This window comes from Oryctolagus cuniculus, chromosome 5 (assembly GCF_964237555.1).
Source record: "Oryctolagus cuniculus chromosome 5, mOryCun1.1, whole genome shotgun sequence".
Taxonomy (NCBI): domain Eukaryota; kingdom Metazoa; phylum Chordata; class Mammalia; order Lagomorpha; family Leporidae; genus Oryctolagus; species Oryctolagus cuniculus.
This window is the reverse complement of record NC_091436.1, coordinates 66,324,161-66,348,617: the sequence shown is the minus strand read 5'-3', so window position 1 is coordinate 66,348,617 and position 24,457 is coordinate 66,324,161. Positions and strand designations below refer to the sequence as shown.

Genomic DNA, 24,457 nt, shown 5'->3' with positions numbered 1-24,457 from the left:
CAGCTATCATAATTTACAATTCATGATGAAAGATGAAAAATAAGTTACTAAATAAAAATAAGTCTTCATGTATAGGACGTTGTCTCTTTAAATTAATCAAAGTGCTACGCACAGCTACCAAATTTGCAAACTGTATAAGCAAGCTGAGGCCAGGAAAAGATCCAGAAACATTTATCTTAATGGATAGCTGAACTGATAAAAAGAAATGGGGTTGTGGAGATGAACCATTTACAAGTAATTAAGCCTATTGATTATGAAAGGGACATTATGCATTTTTTGTCAGCTAAAGGGTTTTTTATTTAATATTTTTTAGAATTTAATTTTTCTTTTAAAATTCTCAAATTTTTATGTTTAAACTCTTTAGACCCTAAACCTGATTTTCTTACCTTTTAAAAAAGGGACTACGTTTTCTTTACAAATGAGTACTGTTTTTTGTGAACTGCAGAATAATGCATTTCTAGCCAAACAGAACAATAACAATTCTTTATATCAGATACTTAAGGTTGATTTATGCAAAACATATGTAGGAATATGCAGGATGTAGAGATACACTGGTTTCAGAAACTTAGCCAGTACCAACATGGGTAATAGTATTGTCAGATTTCTCTGACACAATGGGGCTGTATGAAGTCGCTGACCATAGTGCTGAATCAAGCAGCCATATTGGTCACTGCTAAATCTGACTGAAAATTATACAGATACTGTGTAGAGGTTCAGGTAGCTTCAAGACTGTAGGAAAATTCATTTCATGCATTTTTAAAAACTTTTTATCTAGTAGAAATGGAATTGTCTAGGAATTGTGAAGAAATTTTATTTCTGAATTGCATTAATTTACTGTGTAACACTGATTTGGAATAATGTCAGTAAAGTCCATAGGGTCAGTGGTAGAGGTTTCTTTTTAGAAAGCTGCCCACTTGCAGATGGTGACAGGATCTCAAAACCAGTTTAAGCAACTAATGAATTCACTCAAAACCACAGTTTCAGTTGATGCTGCTGTAGGGTTGAGTATGAGCTTGATGTTCGTAGTTTTTGAATCAGATTTATATTCTGACATTAGCAAAACCAACATCAAAATATGTAATTGTCACACTTAAACTAGAAACTTTTCATTGAATAAATTCCACTTAAGAACAATGTGAGTAATTTTTTAACAAAGAGAAGATCATGAATTTTACAGTTACAGCTGTCTTGATCTAGCACTTTTGGGAGATTCTCTATTGTTTGAACCAGGGCAAACAACAGGCTTTCATTGCCTACAGTGTTGCCATGCCCCACATTGTGTGAACAGTTACCTGAAAAGGACTGCTACAATTCATGTAGTATTTCACTAAAAATTACTATTTTTAGCATAGAACTTTGACATTATTTTACTAAAAATAGCATGAGTTTATATGCAGGATCATCAAATTAAGGGTCAAAGGTGACAAACCAGGACAAAGGGCATGCAGCTCATTTTCAAGCAATCAGTTTCTAGTTTTTTCATGGCTGAACAAAAGCTTAATTATACAGAAAAAAGGACTTAGTGTTGAATGACCAGTTCTAATGGTGGAAAAACATGTTTTAGATTTTCTAGATATTTTCAAATCAGTATTTCTTTTAGAGATAAATTTACTTGGGAAGCAAGCACTGAAATACTACTTTTATGTTTTCAATCAATTCTCTTCTGAAATATTAGTTCAGACTACAGAAACATTGTAACCAAAATGTTCTAGACTGAACAGTTTAAACATAGACTGGACAGTTTAAAAGCAGACTAAATTTTTTGTAACTTTAAAATTTTTTTACAGTGTAAATTGTGTTTTGTCTTTTTACATTAACCTAATTTCTGCTAGTTATAATTGTGTTATTTTTATTTCGTATTAATGGTACTTATTACACCATTAGGTCACTGTCAGTGATTTAAAGATGAGCAATCTCTAAAACTTCTCTTTATTATGTTAAAATATTTATGGAAATTTTAAAAAAATTTAAATTGACACTGTATATATGTTACAGTGTGACATTTCAATACATGTATATAATGTGTACTGATCAAGACAGGATAATAAACATTTATCCTTTGAAACGGATATCGAAAACATTTCAAATGCACTGAAAGTTTTCCTTAATCTCTGGTGGTATTTTTAATTTTTAACATTAATAATGTATATTAAAGCTTAATATGTATGACATAAAAATTTCATATTGATTAAGCAAGTATTAGTTTTACAGGGAGTCATTATTATTAAAGTTTTGATGGGCCTTCAAAATGTATGTGATTAACTTTTTTAAAGACAGGAAGTTTACAGGATTTTTTACTCTTTCTTTAATCTGAAATCACTATTGCTTCCTTTTATTTTTCTTCTATTTTGTATGCCCTACACAGTGACTCAGCTGTGAGCTTTATTATATAAAACTGTTGTTTCAGAACAACAGTCAGAGAACACAAACATTTGCTTTAGCAAAACCAACGGTGCTGTGGCTCAGCTCTGTTAGTTACATTTAAGCTGAAGAATTGTTTATCAATATTTGTGCCATGATCATTGCCTTTAAATAATTTTGACAGTATGCCATTTGAATTAAATGATTATTCTTTGAAGATTTTTATCTTCTAGAAAAAAATCTTTCCTATTACACTATTTGAAGAAAATGATTGAGCTGCCCATATCTTTTTTGTGAAACCAATTAAATTTCAGTTTGTAAAATGGTTGAGAAAGTTAAATTCATCTCTGTGGTTCAGCAGTATTACAGATATTACCCTCTATGATTAAGTGTTTCTCATAATGCATTGTAAATTAAATCATTTACTTTGTATTTATTTAAAAAATGCAACTTTGGAATGTTTTTTTCTTAAAGAGCTGTAAAGTTTTCCATTCTCATAATTTTCAAAATATTGCACAAAATGAGAAGCTTCCTGTTTGAGAATTCCAACAATCTTAAGATTATTAAACTATAAATATTTCTTTCATTTTAAGGAAGCTATTTTCTTTAAATTTTCTATGCTTGTATATGATTGGGAATACAGCATCAGTATATATCCAAAATTATATTTTTTTGTTTAGTGGAATTGCAAAACAACTTCTGATTTTTGCTTAAGTAGCATTTGAATATAGTATATTGAGTGATTCTAAAGAAATAATTACAGTAAAAAGTTTTAACTCCTATTAAACACTTTTAGAGGAAAACGTAAGAAAATATTTTCATGAAGCATCCACATTCACTTCAGTTTTGAACTTCCACATCCAGTAATTTGATATGTGTATATATTGTATTTTAAGTTACAGTCAATTCAAAGAAATACTGTGCTTTAGATTTCACCCAGGGTCTGTGTAGTGTGTTTGCTGTGATTTTACATAGTGCATTTTAAAACTCCCCCCAACTGTTCTTTTAAGAAGAAAAATCACTGTTCCCTATAGTTGGCTTTCCAAAGAATGCATTTACTTCAATGAGAGATAAAATGTACTGTAAATTCATTCTTGTTGTAAATCATCAAGTGAATAGTTAGTAAACATTATGTACTTTACACTTACGTTATTTTAGAAAATACTGATAATAGTTTTTGAATGTTGAAAAATTGTGATGAAATTAATGAAATTTTTCATTTATTATGCTGAATATTCTTGATTGCTAAATCATTTTTTACTGACATGAAGTAATCTTTGCATTATATTAGTATTAGAAGTAAAAGTTAACATGATGTAAGTTGAATTGAAATAAAGTTCTGTGTGATGTGTTATATATTAGTATTGTACTTTTATTCATTACTTAATTCTCTGGGCTTAACGGCTTATCTTTTTTTTAATGAATTATAATATATAACTTTTAGAACCAGTTATTTCTTTTACATTAGTTAAAATCACGAGTAAAGTACTTGAGAAGAATATTGTTATATATTTAAAAGGAGGAAATATGAAATCTAAGAATGTCCATAATGGATGTTTATTTCTATGGTATTAAATCGATATCTTTAAAGTAAAGTTTAAATTATACATATATTTGTAATAGTCAAATGTTAATTGCCTATCACATTTTTTTCATAAAGTGTTTTTAAATTTTGTGTGCAAGTTGATTTCTTCTCAAAAAGTCACCTAGAGTCAACCAAGCTACAGAAATTCATTGTCATTGATTCATTCAAAACCATATATTGAACACTAAAGAATGCCAGTATTCAAATAAAGAGTGAAATATGCAGAATCTCTGCCACTGTCCAGCATGAAGTCAAGTTGGGAGAGAACATCTTCATGGACTATTACAGTAAATTACAACACCCTGTTAACATTGTACTCAGTATGGAACAATCAGGAAAGAGGTCTAGTGGAGACTGAAATGATGAACAGAGACTATTCCAGTGAAGGAACACAGAAGTATATGCCAGGATTTTACAGTTTTTATTAGATTTTTGTTTTCTAATAAAAGCTAATGAGTTTTAAAAAATACTTTACCAAAAATTTGAATATTAAAAATACTCAGGTATAAAATATAAATATTTGTTTTGGAAGTATTCATGCACTTAAAATTATTTTAATTCCTTGTTATTTTGCTTAAAAATAATCACCTGGAATAACAAAAATTGTAAATAATTTATAGAACTCTTACCTCGTTGCTATGATAGTTATTTAGTAAATATTAGGTGGACAGATTGTAATATCCATTTTAAGCTTAATTCTGTTTTCTTTACCAACTCTTGTTTTTGAAAAAATTTAAAGCAGTACTCATTTTCAGTGAAATGTATGAATTGTCTATGAAATAATACCATTTTCCTTTCAAAGGGATGCTAATATTAAAATTAATAATAGCTGGATAGTGAAAAAATCTGAACATCTTTATCATTCAAATTGAATAGCAAATTAAAACCCCCAAAACTTAAAGAGCTCTTGAATTAAAAAGCTTTATGTAGCTAATTTTATGTTATTTGATTCTGACATTATTTAATCTACCATTTATAATAACCTATCCATTTTGAAAAGTTTTTGATAAAATTCTGTGCTTCGACATTTTAAAAATGTGTTGATTTGAACTTTTCTGAAAATATAAACATTGGATTAAGCATAAGAAAGGCATAAGCCAATGGTTTTGCAAAAATATGTATGCATAATTAAACACATAAAGCAAATGTGTGAATCAAAACTTGATACAGGCTCAGTATAAAGGAAAGCTCTATTTCAACAAGTTTTAATTATGAATTTTGTTAGGATCTGTCATTGTGTCTTTTGGTTGTAAACACAGGATAACTGAAGGGTTTAATGTATAGAGGTTCACATGCCTTTTGTTCATTTTCTTCTAGTCTTTTCAAATCTTATTCAGTGGGATTGTCTTCCTTTGTAAGAAGAATCTTGGGTCAACATTCAGTAGAACTCTGCACTTGGAGAATCTTCTGTTTGAGAAGAAAATTAGATCACAATTTAAAGAACTTACACAGAGTGGTTTATTTTTATATAAGCTGTATATGTGTATGTGTGTATATATATATAATACATATGTATGTGTATGTGTATATATCATGTAAAAGTTAAAGAAAGGAAGATAAACCTGGGAGGTAGCAGGTGAGTTGGATGTATATTCAAACCAATTTATTTTCCAAACCTTAGTAACTGTAATCCAAAGGTAAAAATGATAATTCAGTGCCTTCAAGATAGTCTCATCCAGCTGTTGTTACTAGGTGGCCTCTTCATTGCAATTTTTATTGTGTTGTAACATCTGTCAGCAGCAATATCAGAAACAATATTAGAAACATCAGTACTTACATTTTAAAATGAAAATTGTTTTTGCTTTATAAAATATGAATTAATGTGTACTAGATTATCTTTAAAAATACTTAGTGATTGCTATACCTTTTTCTTAAAAAAACATTTAAATACAACAGAAAGACCCAATATCAGTGGTAACAGTACCATAATTAGATGCCCATGAAGTATTTCTTAAAGTATATCTGAAGAGAGACAATCAAGTAAGTTCACCAAGAAACAATAATGAAGGCTAGGTAGATTAGTATTATGGGTGGAAAAATACTGGGATTCTTGAATTACAGTGTAAAATTAAAAACTTAAAAGTTGCCTTGCTGATGAAATTGGCATCTTTTGACTGCATCTTAACAGACTTGTTTTAAATGTTTTTTTAAACCAAAGTCCTTTAATAGAAATCAAAGGCAAGTTTATGCCAATTGCTTATCTGATTTTGCTAGGTGAGTCTTAAATTGTAAAAATAAGTTTACAAGTCACTTCACAGAGTCAAAACCTGGGCATTTTATTGCTTTCTAATGAGCAATTAAGCTGAAGAAGAGGCAATTAAATAGGCAAATAATGTAGTACTGACTTGAGCTCTCTGATTTTAGGTTCTTCAGAAGACGATGAGGTCATTCAACCAGGTTTCATCAGCCCCAGGTTAGTCTTTTTTTGTTTTTTGATAAATATTTCATTTATCTTATGTTTTAAAAATCACTGTAAGCATCTGGGAGAACTTGATAGCCCTCAAGAATTTTCCATCCTGACTTTCCATTTTGGCAAGATGGTCCTACTGTACGCCATCCAGATTACTGCATCTGCAAAGCTAAATTCCCACCAGAATTGTGTGGATAACATCTTCTAATTAATTCTTTTCCCCTCTTGATTTTAGCAGTATTGGACTTTGTAATTCCCATCTATAACCCCAGGAACATAGAAAATAGATGAATCAAAAGTATTCATAGCTTGTTCATTTTTGTAATTCCCAAAGTAAAATAGGCATTAACTAATATATCTTGAATTAAATTAAAAAGAGGCTTGGTGCTGTTTTTAAATAATTCACCATAACATAAATACCACAATGTTTTAGAAATTTTGGTGGAATTTCTCTAATCCAGGAATCTCCATTTATGTTGCTTTTCATGAACATGTATCAAAGTTTGTTCTTCATTATCATACTACAAAAACTGAATCATTTGAACTTCTTCACATTTTAATCTTAGAATTTTCACATATATTTTCCTCTGTCACTGGAATGAACTTAGGTAACTTTTATGAGTAATCGTTTTATTTAATAATGTACTACCCTGATAGCATTTAATAATGTCTTGGCTCAGCTCTTGACTAGCAACAAAACACACCTAAGCGCTATGATGTGCCAATGTTTATGCACAAGTAAAATGATGTTATTCTGTTATTAAAGTTAGTAGATACAGGATTGTGGATAGCAGGAGGTTAGGAATAAGGATTAAAATGTTTAATGAGAAAACCATGAAAGATTAGCATTTGACACTTTACTATTTTTTTTTTTTTTTTTGAGTGAATCCTTTAAGGTGGAGATGATGCTCTAAAGAGTATCCTAACAATGAAGATTCTCAAAAGTCATTACAATATTATAATACGCCTGGCAGATTCCCTTGATTATTGATACTGGTTTTTCTCTGGGGGCAAACTGGTAACAGTGTAGAGACCTTTTTCTTTTCTGTTGGGAAATAATGTTAACACCAATGTGTTAAGTGACTGCAATAAAGTTTCATGTCTGTGTTTCCTTGTGATTAAAAAAAGGGGGTTGGAGGGGAAAGGCACCACTTTCACCAAAAGAAAGGTTCTTTCAGGAGATTACATTTTAAATTGAAAGTTTCCACGTGAACAGGTCCAGTCTCCTCATTTTGTAGGTGAGGAAACTTGGGCTCTTCGAAGCTTAGTGATTATCCCAGGGCCACAAGCTTCCTAAATGGGACCAGAACCCTGGCCTCCAGTAATTTCTAGCTGAATGCTTTTTCTCCAAAGATTGGCTTCCCAGATAGGCATCTTTAAAACTGAAGATTTCCCCCTCATTTGTCTCATCCTTTAGTCTCCCTCTCTTCTTTTCCTTCCTAATTCTGATATACCTGTGTTCTCCCAGCAAAGAAACCCAAAGTGTAAATATTGAAACAAAATGCCTGACCGTCCCCACTTTTATTTCAGTTGATTATTTCTTTTGATATTATTATGGTTTAAAGAACACACTTTTATTCATTGCTTTGGAGGATGAAAAAGGAATTCTGTGTTTACATAGTGTCTTTTCCACAGACTCAGAATATTTACTGCAAAAAGATCTTTAAATTATGGAACATACATGTTCCAAGTAGTTCAGCTGAAAAATACCGACTTTCATTTGTCAAATAAAACAAGAGGTTTTCTTTTGTGTTATTGTGGGCAAAGTAAAACTTATTACTAAATGATTTTTTCTAGCGAAATTATCTAATAAAATCATTTGAGGAATTTGTTGAGTAGAGTTTGTAAAATATTTGAGAGTATCATACAATTTTAATTTTTCCTTTTACTTGGGAGAGAAGTATATTGATAAAATAGGGTTATTTTTGCTATTCCAGTTTCTTTTAAAAAATACTTTATACAAATGGTGGGCTTAAAATAACCTCCCTTTTCTGAATTACTTTTGTTGCTCTCAATACTTTGTTGAAACATATCTGACCAAAAAAGAAGGAAGCATTTACAAATGGTTGTGTTATTTTACTCTTTTGAAATATAAAGGTAATCTTCCTGGGAAACTTAAAATTTATGTTAATTCGTTCCTAAGTTTCCAGTTTTGCTGTTATTTCTGGGGGAAATGTGTCAAGAAAGTATTTAAGGAAAAGCTCAAGAAATTTTACAACTGCATACAATTTTAAAAGTGGAACAACGGTGTTAAGCCAGAGCATGTGTGTCCAAGGATTTAGAAATTAAATGAGATGAGAACGGAATTTTGCGTTTCGGGAGCTAAAACAAAGCGCCCCCACATTCCGACGGGCCGGTATCCTAAGACCTGCGCCCGGGCGGGGACCCCTTTCGTGGGGCCTCCACGTACTGAGAAGTGGAGAAGGCGGCCGGCCGATGGCCCGCAGCTCGCCCGACGTGCGCGCCCAAGGCTTTTGCGCGGGAAAGATTGCGCCGGGGGCCGAGGGGGTTCCCGAAAATCGTCGCGCCCGCGCGGCCACCCCCGCCCGCCGACGGCCCTCCTGACCCTCAGGCTCCTGGCGACGTTTCCGTGCCTTCCCGATAGGACGGCGCCGGGGTCCGTTTGCAGACGGCTCCATTTTGGGCAGGGCCTGGTGGGGGCGGGAGTGGTCATTTCCTGGGGTCCTCCTGATTCTCTCCCTTTGACCACACTTACCTTACTCTGAGGAGCTTCTCGCATCTCCTAGATCAAGGGGTCAAATTCTAAACGACACAAGTCTGGCAATACAATACACGCGGAGGGTTTGCGCCTAGTGTTTTTGCCATCGTAGCTGAAGGCAAGGGTTCCTTTTGTTTGTTCTTGGGGACAAGATGACAGATATAAAATCCCTGCTAATGAGTTTGAAATCACCGGCCTTCCTTGGAAGGGTCTGGACCTCCACTGAGGGGGTGGTGATGCGATGACTAAAGGGAGAGGTGAGTGAAGAGAGGTGAGAGGAAGTTGTGAGGACGGAGGTGCACGCTCAGCGCGAGTTCGCGGGGCTGCCCCGGCGGCGCTGGCGTGCAGCTTCGACCCCAGCTGCGGGGAGCAGAGGGCGGGTGGGGCGGCTCGGCGCGGTGCCGCTGCTCCTCCTCCCAGGTTTAAGAAGAACCGAAGCATTGTTTCTGCTTTAATAGAAGTCACTCGTTGCTTGTAGTTGAAAGCAGCGGTGGTAGGCTCCCCGCATTGTACTGTTGGGGGCTGGGGGCAGGCTGAGAAAATGTGTACCTGTTTTACAAACGGGGGAAACCCGATTGTGCGAACCAAGGGCCTCCTGGATCTGCACCACCCCCTGCCCCCGGGTCTTTGTAGCTACTTGAGCTCATTTTAAAGACATTCTGAAAGAACTATGATAAGTCAAGCTATAAAACATTGAGTTTTCGCAGGTACAAAACATGCGTTTTGAGTCAAACACAGATCTTTGTGGCACTAAAAACAAGTAGGAAATGAGAAAAAAATTAAAACCAGAAGACTTCAGGAAGGTGACAAATTGGAAAGCATTCTGGGAGACTCAGGACCATTTTATGTGAAAGAAGCACTCTGCGAGCTTTAAGAGCTTATGAGCGGTTTATAAAAGGATCTTAGGCTCAAAAGATTTGGGAACAGGGCAGAAAAAGATGAATCTATTTAAAAGAAGCGCCATATTCGTGAATTGGGACTGATGGTTTCTGTGTCTTCCTCCTTCCTCCTCCCTCTACTCTCCCCTCGCCTCTTTTCCCCCAACTCCTACCCTTCCCACCCCCAAGGTATGTAAATGCATTTGCCTGAAATTCTTTGTGAATGAATTTTGGAGGATTTCTCAGGGTTCCCAGTTGGAAAAAGCCTTCCACACAACTTGAAAGGCTGATGTCCCTCTCAGGAAATGAATGAGTCGATAACCTCTGACACCAGTGACCAGTCCAGTGAACCCTACCTTAATTCCACTAATACTGGAGGCCCCCAATCAGGCAAGACTTTGAGTCTCCTAACTGTGCCATCCAGCATAGCTCAGTTAAGAACCCTCACACTCTTCATTTGCGTGGTGATAGGTTCGAATTTCATCAGACTTAATAGTGATTCTGAAACCACCCACATACTGGCTCTGATTTTATAGTGAGTAAGCTTCTCTGATTAAAAACAAACTTATTAAAGATAAAATGGTGCTTACCATAAATATTTAACAAAACCAAGCTATGCTGGCTTATGAGATTATTATAATTACATAAATAACAACCCTTCACCTCAGTTTACATGAAAATCTTTCAAATTATGTTTCTGATATGCGATGTTCATTTTTAAATATAATTTTTATTAAAACTAGGTTTTCACATGACATGAAATGTTTAACCTGTAATGCTTTTGTTAAAGGTACTTCCTTAGAAGTTTATGTAATCTGTAATAGTAATAATCAGTGTCTGTTAAAATAATGCCTTGTAGGTTTTGTTAGCAAATAATTTCTTCAGAGCTCAGAGCTTTTGTTCTATTTCCTAAATCATTTGTATTTTAGTTTTTCTTTCCTCCTCACCCTCTGTTACCAAGGTTATTCCTTCCAAAATAAATGAAATGAAAAAGCTTGCCCTTTTCCCTGAGAATCAACAGAAAGAAACAGATGAAAAAAATCTTTCCGAATTGATCAGTTTTGATTGATGCCTTTATCACAAACAGCTGAAAATAACTTCTCCTCTTGAATACATCCATTTCTTTCAGACCCAAGCCAATTAGTTTGAATTTCGGTTTAGTTGTTGAGTCTGGGGAGGAGGTGCAACCAGGGGTGTGTGTGTATGTGAGAGAGAGAGAATGAGTGTGTGTGTGTGTGTGGTGATTTCTGGGGAGGAGGTGCAACCAGGGGGGTGTGTGTGTGAGAGAAAGAGAGAGAATGAGTGTGTGTGTGTGTGTATGTGTATGTGTGTGGTGCTTTCTGGGGAGGAGGTACAACCAGGGGTGTGTGTGTGTGTGAGAGAGAGAGAATGAGTGTGTGTGTGTGTGTATGTGTGGTGCTTTCTGGGGAGGTACAATCAGGGGGGTGTGTGTGTGAGAGAGAGAGAATGTGTGTGTGTGTGTGTGTGTGTGTGCGTGGTGCTTTCTGGGGAGGAGGTACAACCAGGGGTGTGTGTGTGTGTGAGAGAGAGAATGAGTGTGTGTGTGTGTGTGTATGTGTGTGTGGTGCTTTCTGGGGAGGAGGTACAACCAGGGGTGTGTGTGAGAGAGAGAGAGAGAGAGAGAGAATGAGTGTGTGTGTGTGTGGCAATTTCTGTGCCTTCTCGGTTCGGATCTCCCCCGTTTGAGGTGCAACTAGGGTTGTGTGTGTGTGTGTGTGTGTCTGTGTGGTGATTTCTGTGCCTTTTCCGTTCTGATCGCCCCGTTGGAGTCCCAGAGATGCAGTGCTGGAGTGCCTGCAGACTCGGTCGCCGGGCGGGGAGGGGTGGCGGGCACGGTGGGGGAGGGTCAGCCCGGCAGCTTCGCCGAGGGGAAGTGGTATTTGTACAGTTAGTTTTTCCGTAAACTGCTTGTTTAAGAAAACAGGGAGGGGGGGTGGGGGACAAGGACTGCTGACACTTTTTAGGACTCAAAACAAAGATGTTTCATGTTTTCAACGTAAAAAAAAAAAGTGTCTGGAGCTGGAGTGTGTTTACTGTAGTATTCGGTGAGACCGGTAATCTTGTCAGTATCTAGTTAGTAACCAACAATTTTCTGAACTGGGTGAACATTAGAAAAGAGGGGTGGAGGGCGGGCAGGAGGGGAAGGGACTAGCCTAATCCGTTACTGCGCATTCGATTATCCGCTTCTGCCGCCGGCGGGTACTGGACCCTCAAAACGTGAGGGGGTTCGGGCACCAGCACCCGCATTCACCTTCCGTGCGCCCCTCCCCCGCCTGCCCCACGCCGTCCCGCTCGTGGGGAACAATCGCGCCTGATTGAGGTTCACTCCATGGAAGGCTGGAGAACGGGGCTGCTATTTAGGAAGTCGTTAATCACATCTCCTCCCCCGGAAAGAGATGGCGGGGAAACCTGTGAAGTCCAATTCCTTCCCAACCCTCCTCTCCCTCCCACCTCCCCCCACCCCCGACCCCCGCCTCAAAACGTCCAGAAATGATAAACCCAAACGCAAGGGGATGGCGCCCCCCCCCCACCGCCCGGTAGCATTTTTTTTAAAAATTGGAATAAAATTTCAGGCTGCACAATTCAGGTAATTGTGTGTTTTTGCTCTCCCTTTTTATTGGGGGGGGGGGGGAAGGTAGGTGTGTATCACCTTTATTAAAAGTTTCAGGGGAATGTAATTAGGTTTCATTCGATTTTTTACAAATCGTACGTTTTCCCCTAAGAAGCAAAGACGCGGGGAGCGTGCCGGGCAGGCTTGCCGCCGCGGAGGGACTGCGAGCTTGGGGGAGAACCGCCCCACGCGCTGCCGGGTGCGGGCGACCCCCTCCCCCACGAGCCGCTCCGCCGGGCTGGGGTGTCGGGCACGCGCGTGCACACTCGGGGCCGTGCCGGTCTCCTAAACCGGCGATTCACCGGGACCCTCCATTGTGTTTATGTGGAAGCACGAAATCGGCATTCTGATTTATCGTGAGGAAGCGTCCCAAATTGTCTTTCAAGATAACGTGTCTGAGTTTTTTTTTTTTTCGCGTTCATTCATAAATTATTTTGATGTCAGCACAGATGAAATGGCGATTGGTTATCTCTTCCTCTTGCCAGCCCCTTAAGGATCCGAGGTGAAATTAGTAGCAAGAAAGCATGTAATTGACAAAGTCACGTGTGCTCAGGGGGCCAGAAACTGGAGAGAGAAGAGGAAAAAAAAATCAAAAGAAGGAAAGCACATTAGACCATGCGAGCTAAATTTGTGATCGCACAAAATCAAGATGTTAGATTGATGCAGAAGATCACTCCGTTCCAAAGGGAAAGTTTTCATCTCACGAGTTTGGAGCTGAGGGCCCGTGGGGCAACATGGCCGAAGGTTAATTTTCTTTTCTATTGTTTTACTGTGATTTTCTTTCTTCTTTCCTCTCCCCTCGACCCCCTCGCCCACCCTTCCTTGCTCGTCTCCCCCTTCCTCTTTTACCCCAATACTGAGCATTACCTCCCTGCCCCCCATTGCGCCGAGGGGCTTTCTGCAAACCTATTGTTATAGATCTCCAAAAATGTTTTGTACCGCCCACCCTGATTCACAACTTGAAAAGCTTTCAGGGGGCTATTGTTTGAATTGTGTGAGTGTGATTAAGCGCAGTTTCAGTTAGTGAGCCCTAGAAAACTTTCATACACCTGCCCCCTCCCCCCTTCCACCCCAACTTTAATTGAAAGTTATGGTGAGGGGGGGAGGGGAGGGGAACGCACATTGCAAATCAGCCTGGATTCACGGCCGCCGCATGTGCATTAACTGGTAGTGCTAACCATCTTCCCGATTTCTCTTTCCTCCTCGTGCCCGACGGAGGGGCTGATTGGGCTACAAATCTGTCTTTGTAAATGGGATCAGTGTGAAATCAGCAGCATGCAAGCCAAGTATGGAATGCCGTACTGTAGTATCTGGCTGAAAAACGGAGTTAAATGAAAAAGTACGCGCGTATGTGCAGAAACGTGGAAGTTGGCGTGATCGATAGAACAGTGTGGCTTCCCCCTCCCCCGCTTCCCTTTTAACCCTTTTCGTGTTAGACATTTTCTGTAGAAGAAAAGGAGGCAGACCATTTATTAGTGTGTTTTCTGTTTTTTCTCCCTCTTCCTGCGCCCCCCCCCCAGCAGTTTTCTTTTTAATCCCCTCGTTGAATGGGCACAGTATGAGAAAATACACTAACTGACTTTTTTTTTTTTTTTTTTTTTTTGTCCTGTTCCGTCTCAGGCGGGGCAAGCAGAGGTGGCGGAGAAGAACTCGGGAAGCTGCCGGAGCCGGCAGAGGAGGAATCCCAGGTTTTGCACGGAACTGGCCACTGTAAGTGGTTCAATGTGCGCATGGGATTTGGATTCATCTCCATGATAAACCGAGAGGGAAGCCCCTTGGATATTCCAGTCGATGTGTTTGTACACCAAGTAAGGCAAACTTTTTCCCCCCTCTTACCTTTTTCCGTGTTGAGTTGATCTGCAGTTAAGTCAATAGATAGGCAATAATGTGCCCTTGTGTATACTGAGAGACAAAAACCTTCCTCTGAAATCACGAGGTGATCCAGTTTTGGGCAGACTTGTGTGAGCCCCTTCCTAGGTATTTTTCCCTAAACAGAAAATGAAGCCTTTGAAATTCCACTCTTTGGAATGGGGTTGATTTTGCTAGTATTTCCCCCTCCCTCCATTCCTCAGCAAAATTGCCTTCCTGCAGCTTCCGGTGTTATCGGTTACAATATTCCGTCGCCCATGGCGCGTGGATGGGTGGGAAAATGAATGAAGAAACAGTGATCGCTTTAAAGTTAAAAAAAAAAAAAAGGCAAAGCAAATTGTTGTAAGAAATGGTATAGGTCCCCTTATTTTAGTTACCTCCAGGCACAGCAGCTCCTTCTGTTATCATCACTGCTTGTTCTGTAGTCATTTGTAGATTCCGATCAAAATAATTTGATTTCATAGTATAATAAAATAAAGCACTTGTTGGCCCAGGATGGATTTGAAGAAATGTCGGCGAGGATGCTTGATAACCACACATTTTAGAAATAGGCTCCATAGAGCTTTGGTCCAAGGATTCTGTCTCTTTAAGAGACTGAATGAAAAAAAAAACATGTGGCCAAGGGCGGCTCTGGCTTGTGTGTTTAAAATTTGACTGCTATCCTGGGTAAATTTCCACCATTGCTTGTATTGAGTTGTAGTTTCTTAAGTTACTTAAATACCAAACACTGTCATTGCCTCCTCCCATATTCGAATTCTGCCCCAAACGTAATGAATTAATAATCTCTTCCCCTTCCATTCCTTCCTATTGCTTAATCTCTTTACAGTTAAAAAAGATATTTATAGTTTGCAAGCCTGATTGTTTCATCCACAGAAGCTAAGGAAATGTATATTCTCTGTAGTGAATTCAGAGTTAGAAATAAAGAGGCTTAGGAGTAAAGAGGTTTATTTTGGCTTGACATCTAAGTTAAAAAGAAGTGAATGAATGGCTTTAATAATACAGGTTGACTGACAGAGATGAATGCCTGAAATGCTTAGTATCTGTGCATGAGCATTGTGTATTTTATTTGATTTTGTGTTACGTATTCCTGGTAATATTTGCGCCCTCCCTCCCCAACCCAGCCCTGCTAAGGAATATCATCTTCATATTAAGTGTATAAACAACAGAAACATATGAAACCGTTCTGTTTTGATCTGTTGTCCTGTGGTGCTTGGTTAGCTGCCTGACCTTGCTGTGTGGTGTGTGTTCCTTTTCCAAAAGCCTGGCCGTCATTATTGGCTGTTTACATGTGGCAGGATCAGCATAATCTGTGAATTGATACAGGGTTTAAACACATAAATATGAGTCCACTTACAGGCTACTGGGTTTTATGCTTCCTATTTTGTGTTGTAAAATGAAGCTACATTTTCTGAATTTTCTTCTTTCTCCTCAGACTGAATGACTAAAAATCATTGACAAATCCATTTTCTCTCAGGCTCTTGCTTTCCCCTTTGAACCTTCTTTAGGTTGTTAAATTGTTCTTTACGATCTCATAAATTTGTTTTATAGATGAATGAAAAAAATAGCACTTTTTTTCTTTGTCTGATCACACCTTGTTATAATTTGTTTTTTTATGTTTACCTTTAAAATATTCAAATATTAGATACTTTATTAATGCTAATATTTAGAACCACAAGACATCAGGTTTAGCCTGTTTAACACTTATATGTCGATAAATATATCCGCTGAATTAAAAATACATTGTTGGTGACTTTTTTTTAATATATAGCTAACAGTTTCTAGATTATAAATATCGGTTTTTGATATTTGGCTTGCCTTGATCTTTTACACATCACTTATGTAAGAAAATGAGAATCTTAAATGATGCCTAGTTATGGTTTTCTGTCATACTTTGACATTTGTGTAAATTCCATATAAACTGTATGAATAATTGTTTGAAGAGGAAAGGAACCCTACTGATTTAGCCAGGCAACTACAAGTAATAATTAGGATGTATGTAGAGGTATCATGTGAGCATCCCCTTGCAGTCAGGTTGAAATTCAGGTCCATTTTATAAACTTCTAAAGACATTACTATTTTAGTTGCCATTTTTACTATTTGTACATTTTTTGAAAACATACCAGGTTTTGTGTATATATTACTTTTTTTTAATTATGTCTATGTACTACTTTGTTATCAAAGGAAATGCCTTATAGATATTAGGAATTTTAAATGAGTATAAACTCTAAATCAGTATGAACTCTAAATACATAACTCTAAATACTTTAAATATATGTCATCTTTTTTTTGAGTGTTAGAATTACATGTCATTCGATTTTTTTAAGTATTCTGAAACACATTTTTAACACTTTATGATTGAGGAAATAGGAAAAAATATTGATTTTAACTTTTTGAAAAAATAATTAAAAAGTTATACAAGGCATCCAGATTTTTTTTCTCTTTTAAAAATATTGACTGCTAAAAATTAACAATTCAGTTGTTACAAAGTAGAAGACTAGTGTGTGTTCAAATAGAACTGCACATTTGTAATTGCATAACTATTTAAAATTAGTCAGCATTAACATGACCAGACTTTCTTGTCCTTTCTTTGATGTTACAAATCCTCAAGTTTAAACACATGCCCAGGTGCTGTACTTTCCCTATCTTTAGAGGTGTTGATAGATAACAGTAAGAGTCTACCATTTGTGGGTGGTGTGTGGCCATTGCTGGTTTAAAGTGATAGTCTTCATATAATTTTCTAAAGTTAATTTGTATTTTACCTGATAATATTTGTATGGCTTAGAAATAAATATGTGTTTTGACCCTTGTTAGTGGTGAAATATTGAATTCAATAATGAATAGTTTTACAAGTTAGCAAAAAATATGTATTACACTAGTGAGTTTTGTTACATTTCACTGTTTTTGAGGTGTTCCTTAAAATATTTAAGTGGATTTTGATGGTGACTTGGTTTGTAAAATAGGTTAAATCTTCAGGGATGTCTTAAGACTCCAATGCAAAACATGGAAATTTGTCTCCGTTGAAGTAACTGTGTGTGTGTGTGTGTGTGTGTGTGTGTTTAATATATGTTTGTAAATCTTGGCTCTTAACTAAGGTGATTTCATTAATTAGGATATATCTGCTTTGTGTCAATGATTAATACTTGTTTTTATTTTTTAAAATTAGTAACGATAAAAAAAATCTGTAGCCATGGTTAGATTGTAGGAAAGCTTATTTAAACTGCCTAGGAAAAAGTCACTGGCAATTTTTAAAATATTATGAATTTTTAATAGGACTTACCTTGATGGCACTTTAGAGGAAATGCATAGTAACTGGATATTAGATCGTTTTTAGACAAGGACAGTAACAACCTGTTGATGTTTGTTATCATCTAAATTTTTCTTTCAATAGATTTCTATGCTTAAATTCATTATCATAGCTTCACCTAAGAAGATAAAGTGATTGTTTGAATTTTATTTTGTTTGTGGTGTTACAGAATCCCTTTTCCTTATTGCCCTATCTTCAGTTCATTAGCATAATACTTCACATACTGAGTTTATATATGTATAGAATTATTTGCCATAAAAAGTGATGCATTTCATTTATTTAATAATTTATGCATGATTTATTTTCCAAAGACAGAGTAATTTCAAAAGAGCCACAATGAAACTATTATTACTCAGTAGGTTTGAATATTTATTAATAATTTGGTTTTGAAATTTTATTTATCTTTGAATGTTGGCATTTTCTTTTTAGGCTCTTTATTTCTCATTTATTTTGAGTTTTATGAATAATCAAAATGTGCAATACTGAAGAGTTTATATATTTTATGTTCTTTTTATTTTATTTAGGAAATATCTCAAGGAGTAATGGAAATAGAATAAATAATTATTGCAATTGAGATAAATTTAAAGTGTTCTTAACTGTAATATGAAAACATTTGGGTATGACTATTTAAATGTATGAAAGTGTTGAGGAGTATACACAGTTCAATCACTTGATTGAGCATAGAGATCATATCTGTGTTTTCAATAATAAGTATATAATTTATGACAACAAGTTTATCCCTGTGATAGCTTTGGGATCCACATGGAAGGAAGGCCTACACTTCCGGGAATGGAGAGGCCTACTTCCGGGGAAGAAAGTCCTTGTCAAGGTCCCTGCGGGTGCCTAAAGGTCAACCAATGAGGATCAGACCCGCCTCAACCTTTAACCCCCACGCCCTGTATCTATAAAAGGAGCTCTCCCAATCTCTGACGTGCGACTTCTCTGGCCCCTGCTCTGTTGCTCTGTTGACCGGTGAACCTCACCCAGGAGCGGAACCCCAATAAAAGCCTGTGAATTAATCGATTCGTCTGCCTGGGAAGATATGTTACGCGCCGTACACCTTACACCCTGTATGTTCATATGTAAGGACTTACCATAATATTTCATTGCTTATTAATTAGCTGTATTTACTTCTATCTTAGTTTAGCATGATAACATTTTTCAAAATAGAATATAAGTGATTATTATTGTCAGGGCCAGTTAAAATCCCAACTAAAAATATTCAGAAAGAGAAATCTTAGAGAATTAAGAATATGATCATGAACTATTACAGCTCATTTGTACAATGAGTTATATATTTTAATATTTTTTAAATAGTTTCTTATATACGATATTTTTAAGATTTTTTTGCCCAGGTGACATTCAAAAGACTCCCAAACCAAATGCTCTAAAGCTGTTTAATCATAAAACCACATTTGTAAAATATTTCAATCAAAATTTTATGACTTTATTGTAGCCCTAAAGATATTGCTTACTTCCCTTTCGATTTTCAAATGATAACATATCTTCCAAACTCTTTTTTTTTACTTATAAGAAGATATTCTCCCCATAAATTTAAACTTGAAGTGAAAATTGGTATGTATCTTAGACATAGTTATTGCTATACTTCTTCAATATTTTTGTTTCTCTTCTTTTTAAGACTTCAATTTTTTCCAAGCAATTTAGGTTCACAGAATTAAGAAGAAAAGTACAGAGATTTCCCTTACAGCGCCCCTTAATGTACAGATGCATAGCCTCCTCCAGTGTCACCATCCACTACCAGGGTAGTACATTTATTGTTGAACCTATAGTGTCTGTAATCACCTGAAGTCCATAGTTTACATTAGGGTTAGCTCTTAGTGTTGCGTACCTTATGTATGTATGTATATTTGAGAGGCAGCAAGAGAAGGAGAGGTAAAGAAAGAGAGGGAGAGAGAGAAGAGAGAGAAGAGAGAGAAAGCTCCTATTTGCTGGTTGCCTACCACAGTCAAGATTGGGCTAGGCCAAAGCCAGGAATGGGGAACTCAGTCCAGTTCTCTGACTTGGGTGAGAACCATCGATTTTTGCCGCTGAGGATCTACATCAGGAGGAAACTGGAGTCAGATCCTGGAGCCAATCCTCAAACCCAGGTACTGTAATGTGGGTCTAGGAGTGCCTTAACGCATCTTAACTGCTAAGCCAAATGGCTGCCCCTCTTACTTATTTTTGATTTTTTTTAATTTTTGATTATTTTTTAAAGACATTTATATGAAATGAAGGCAAGAAATCAAAGAATTATTTTCTAAATATGTAAGTGGCAAACTACGTAGCACTTACTCAGTTTTATATCTTCAACCTCTCTTTAACTTATTTCAGAGTTCTTGGGCTTTGTGAGAAGTTAAAAATCTGTTAAGCTAAACTTATCATGGTAGGTCAAAAGTGAGAACTTCATTGTAGTTTTTGTTGCTTTTGGGCAGCAGTGAAACTTTATATTTGGATTTGGTTTAAGTCTTCCTATTCAGAAATTACAGAAATATGGCAGATAATTTTGTAAATCTTAACTGAGCTGTGCTTTTGATATGGTGATTAACTTAAAAGTTGCTAGTTAAAAATAGGATGTTATTTTATTTCTAAATCAAATGTAACCTAAATAAAGTGAAGACATTTCTAACAAATCAGAAAGTTATCCTAAATGTGATATTCTATAGACTTGATTTGCAGCTCAACAGGAAATAAGTATTTTTGTCATTATCAAAGTTGTTACTACTTCTTCACATCTTGAGATATTTTCTCCTCAATTTTAAGTGACAGGAAATTTACCTATGCACCACACCCTATACAGTGAGTAACTTGTATAAGTTAAGGAAACTTAAATGACTCATATTCCTTTCTAAAAATAATTTGGTTATAACATCTTCCAACATCATAAAAGTTGATAAACGTATTATGTCTAAGCTAGAACTTTGCATATTAATGGGGTGTATTGGAAATGATATTGAAATGAGTAGTTATTGAAGGAGTGACAAAAGTGGTTTTTTTGAGTTTTGATACATCAGGATTCATCTTATTTAGCAACAAATCCGAGGACTATGATAATTGCTTCCCCCTAATACGTTAATATTTGGCAATTTGACAGTGCCTTCTAAATAAGATTTACAGATAATTGGTAGATTTAGTCTTATGTAGTCAGCTGTAAATTGGAATATTAATAACTAAATTTTAGGTTGTTTTGATGAATAAAGATAAATGCCATATGAACTGCCTAATAAGTATATGTTGAATAAACTAAAATGTAAACTGACCTTCCTTTGTCAGAATAAAATCATGGACATTTCCCATGGTATATACTCAGAATGGAAAAATATATTGGTTTGTTCTTTTATGAACTTTCCTTGTAATTGGACAGAATGTGTTGTACATCAGTAGCTTAGTTTTCATTGCTATTTACTCTGAAGGTTTTTTTATTTTTATTTTTTTAATTTTTTTATTTTTTGACAGGCAAAGTGGACAGTGAGAGAGACAGAGAGAAAGGTCTTCCTTTACCATTGGTTCACCCTCCAATGGCCACTGTGGCTGGCGTGCTGCGCTGATCCGAAGCCAGGAGCCAGGTGCTTCTCCTGGTCTCCCATGCGGGTGCAGGGCCCAAGGACTTGGGCCATCCTCCGCTGCACTCCCAGGCCACAGCAGAGAGCTGGACTGATTTTGCTATACAGATATTTTTGTTTTATTTAATAGTTTGTTGTACCATGAAAGGTTTGTTTATGTATTCAGGTATAAATATCAAGTTTGTATATTTTTCATCATAGGCTAAGGAAAAAATTCTGTTTCTTTAAACAAAAATGTTATTTATTTTTACTTTATTTGAAAGGCAATTGGAGTGACACACACAGACGGAGGGAGATCCTCCATTTGCTGGTTCACTGTCCAAGGTCGACAAAAGCCAGGGCTGACCCAGGCCAAAGCCAGGGGCCAGTAAATCAATCCAGTTCTTCTATAAAAGTCTTCCACAGGGACCAAGTACTTGTACCATCACTGTTGCCTGCCACCCCCCCCCCCCCCAGGGTGCACATTAGCTGGAAGCTGGATCAAAAACAAAATGGTGTCCCAAACTAGGCCCTCTGATATGGGATGTGGGCATGGCAAGCATCGAGTTAACTGCTATGCCAAGCACTACCACCCAAAAACATAGTTTTAAGTGGACCTGCTGTGATAACATTACCTATTGCTCTATTCATAATTATTTAATCTTTGCAGGATTGGAATGTGTGAATATGATACGGCATGGTGTATAGACTCAGGTCAAATAAATCCGTATTCAAATACCAATTTACTAGAAGCATGTGGGGAAAGCAGATTACTTTGTCAGTATCTTAAATGTCCTATAAAAAGACTGAAAAAAATAGCATTCACTTTGTATAGGATTATTATGAGAATTAAATATTACACATTTAGGGGTTGGCACTGTGGAGTAGCAGGTAAAGCTGCCACCTGCAGTGCCTTCATTCTATATAGGCACCTGTTCAATACCTGGCTGCTCCACTTCTCATCTTGCTCTCTGCTATGACCTGGGAAAACAGTAAAAGATGGCCTAAGTGCTTGGATCCTGGCATTTATGTGAGAGACCTGGAAGAAGCTCCAGGCTCCTACCTTTAGGTTGGCCCAGCTCTGGCCATTGCAGCAATTTGGGGAGTGAACCAACGAATGGAAGACTCTCTCTTCTCTCTCTGCCTCTGCCTCTACCTCTCTGTAACTCTGCCTTTTCAATAAATAAAAATCCAGAATTTTTTTTTTTTTTAAATGACATGTGTAAAGCACTTAACAAAGAGCTTGGCAGATAGTAAGGATTCACTTTGACAGACAGCAAGAACTTAAGAGTTTGTTGTACATAGTTACTCCTGCAAAAAAGAAGTTGTGTGGTTTGGTGAGAGAAGTAATGTTGGAGATGGGGCTTTGGATTTGGCTTTTACTCTTGGGGGCTTTCTGACTTTGGCTCATAACTTTGTCATAGATTCAGTATTCTAGTAACTATAATGTGGTCAGTGTAACATCTTTCCTCTTGTCTTGGAGGGCTGAGATAAGGGTTTGTTGAACTAATACTTGTGAAAGTAAATTAAACACTATAACAGTCTTGGGTTTGAGTCTCAATCTTTATTTTGAACAGTTTATTTTTTATTTAAATATTTATTTATTTACTTGAGGGGCATAGCCACAGAGAGAGGGAGAGACGGAGAAGTCTTCCATCTGCTGGTTCACTCCCGAAAGGGCCACAACAGCTGGGGCTGGACCAGGCCAAAGCCAGGAGCTAGGAGCTTCCTCCTGGTCTCCTATGTGGGTGCAGGGTCCCAAGCACTTGGGGCATCTTCCACTGCTTTCCCAGGCCATCAACAGGGAGCTGGATTGGAAGTGGAGCAGCCAGGACTTGAACAGGGGCCCATATGGGATGCCAGTGCAAACAGGCAGATGCCCAACCTACTATGCCACAGTGCCAGCCTCAAGCAGTTTGTTTATATTAATACATTCACCACATAAATGGTTGCCAGAATTTTAAAAAGATAATTAGCTAATATGATTTGTTTTATTGACTTTTTGCCTTATCAGTGTTAGTGAGGTATTATGTTTACAATAAAACTCAGCACATAAATATATATAGTTAGGTGAATTTTGACTAATTATATAACCACCAGTGCCATCATGATAGAAAACATCATCCCCAACTCAAAAAGTTCTGGTTCTGTCTGTTCGTTGTTGAGTTGTGGTAACTGTGCAGTTAATTGGTTTGTCTATTTATTGTTTCCTTCTAACTGTGTGTCATTAGACATGGGCTATAGTCCAGTATTTATCAGATAAGATCCACATTTGTGGGCCGGCGCCGTGGCTCACAAGGCTAATCCTCCGCCTGAGGCGTCGGCACCCTGGGTTCTAGTCCCGGTTGGGGCGCCGGATTCTGTCCCGGTTGCCCCTCTTCCAGTCCAGCTCTCTGCTATGGCCTGGGAAGGCAGTGGAGGATGGCCCAAGTCCTTGGGCCCTGCACCCGCATGGGAGACCAGGAGGAAGCACCTGGCTCCTGGCTTTGAATCAGCCCAGCACGCTGGCGGTAGCTGCCACTTAGGGGGTGAACTAACGGAAAAAGGAAGACCTTTCTTTCTGTCTCTCTCTCTCACTGTCAAACTCTGCCTATCAAAAAAATTTAAAAAAATAAAATAAAATCCACATTTGTTTCCAGCAGTTCTGGGCTTGGAGATTTGTATCCCATCAATCTTTAATTTTAATTTCATTTATCCTTATGGTACTTTTTCATAAAATACAAACTCACTGCTTAGCTAAAGGACATAATTATAGGAGATAATTTTTTGAATTTTTGTCTGAACCATATTTTTATATAAACATTCTTAGAGGTGGGAATCAACAAGATGGCTCATTGTAGACAAGTGTTAATTTTTAAGAAACTGGCTACTCTAGAAAAAGTGTGGTTAAATAATTTACCCAACTAATTCTTATTTGTCACATACTCTGTGTGAAGCATTGTATAGGATTAAGCATTCTGCTCTGCAGCTCCCTATATATTTTTTAGTTTTTCATTTCAACAACTTTTTTTTTTTTGGAAGATTAATTTTTTATTTGAAAGTCAGAGTTACACAGAGAGAGAAGGAGAGGCAGAGATAGAAGTCTTCCATTTGCTGGTTAACTCTCCAGATGGCTGCAATGGCCAGAGCTGGGCTGATCTGGAGTGAGGAGCTTCTT

General features: G+C 37.0%; 1 protein-coding gene across 5 annotated transcripts in view; it reads left to right on the top strand.

Moving 5' to 3' along the window:
* LIN28B (lin-28 homolog B) overlaps positions 1-24,457 on the top strand; it is a 150,482-nt gene that overhangs the window by 16,835 nt on the left and 109,190 nt on the right. For 2 of the 5 annotated variants that reach the window (XM_051855428.2, XM_051855427.2), the window contains exons 2-3: positions 6,311-6,359; positions 14,206-14,393. In XM_051855428.2, coding sequence (XP_051711388.2) covers positions 6,326-6,359; positions 14,206-14,393 — 222 coding nt within the window. In that variant the 5' untranslated portion in view covers positions 6,311-6,325. Of the gene's footprint in view, positions 1-6,310; positions 6,360-12,667; positions 13,330-13,797; positions 13,925-14,205; positions 14,394-24,457 lie in introns of those variants that run through there. The other 3 variants (XM_051855429.2, XM_008263325.4, XM_051855430.2) reach the window with 3 other exon arrangements.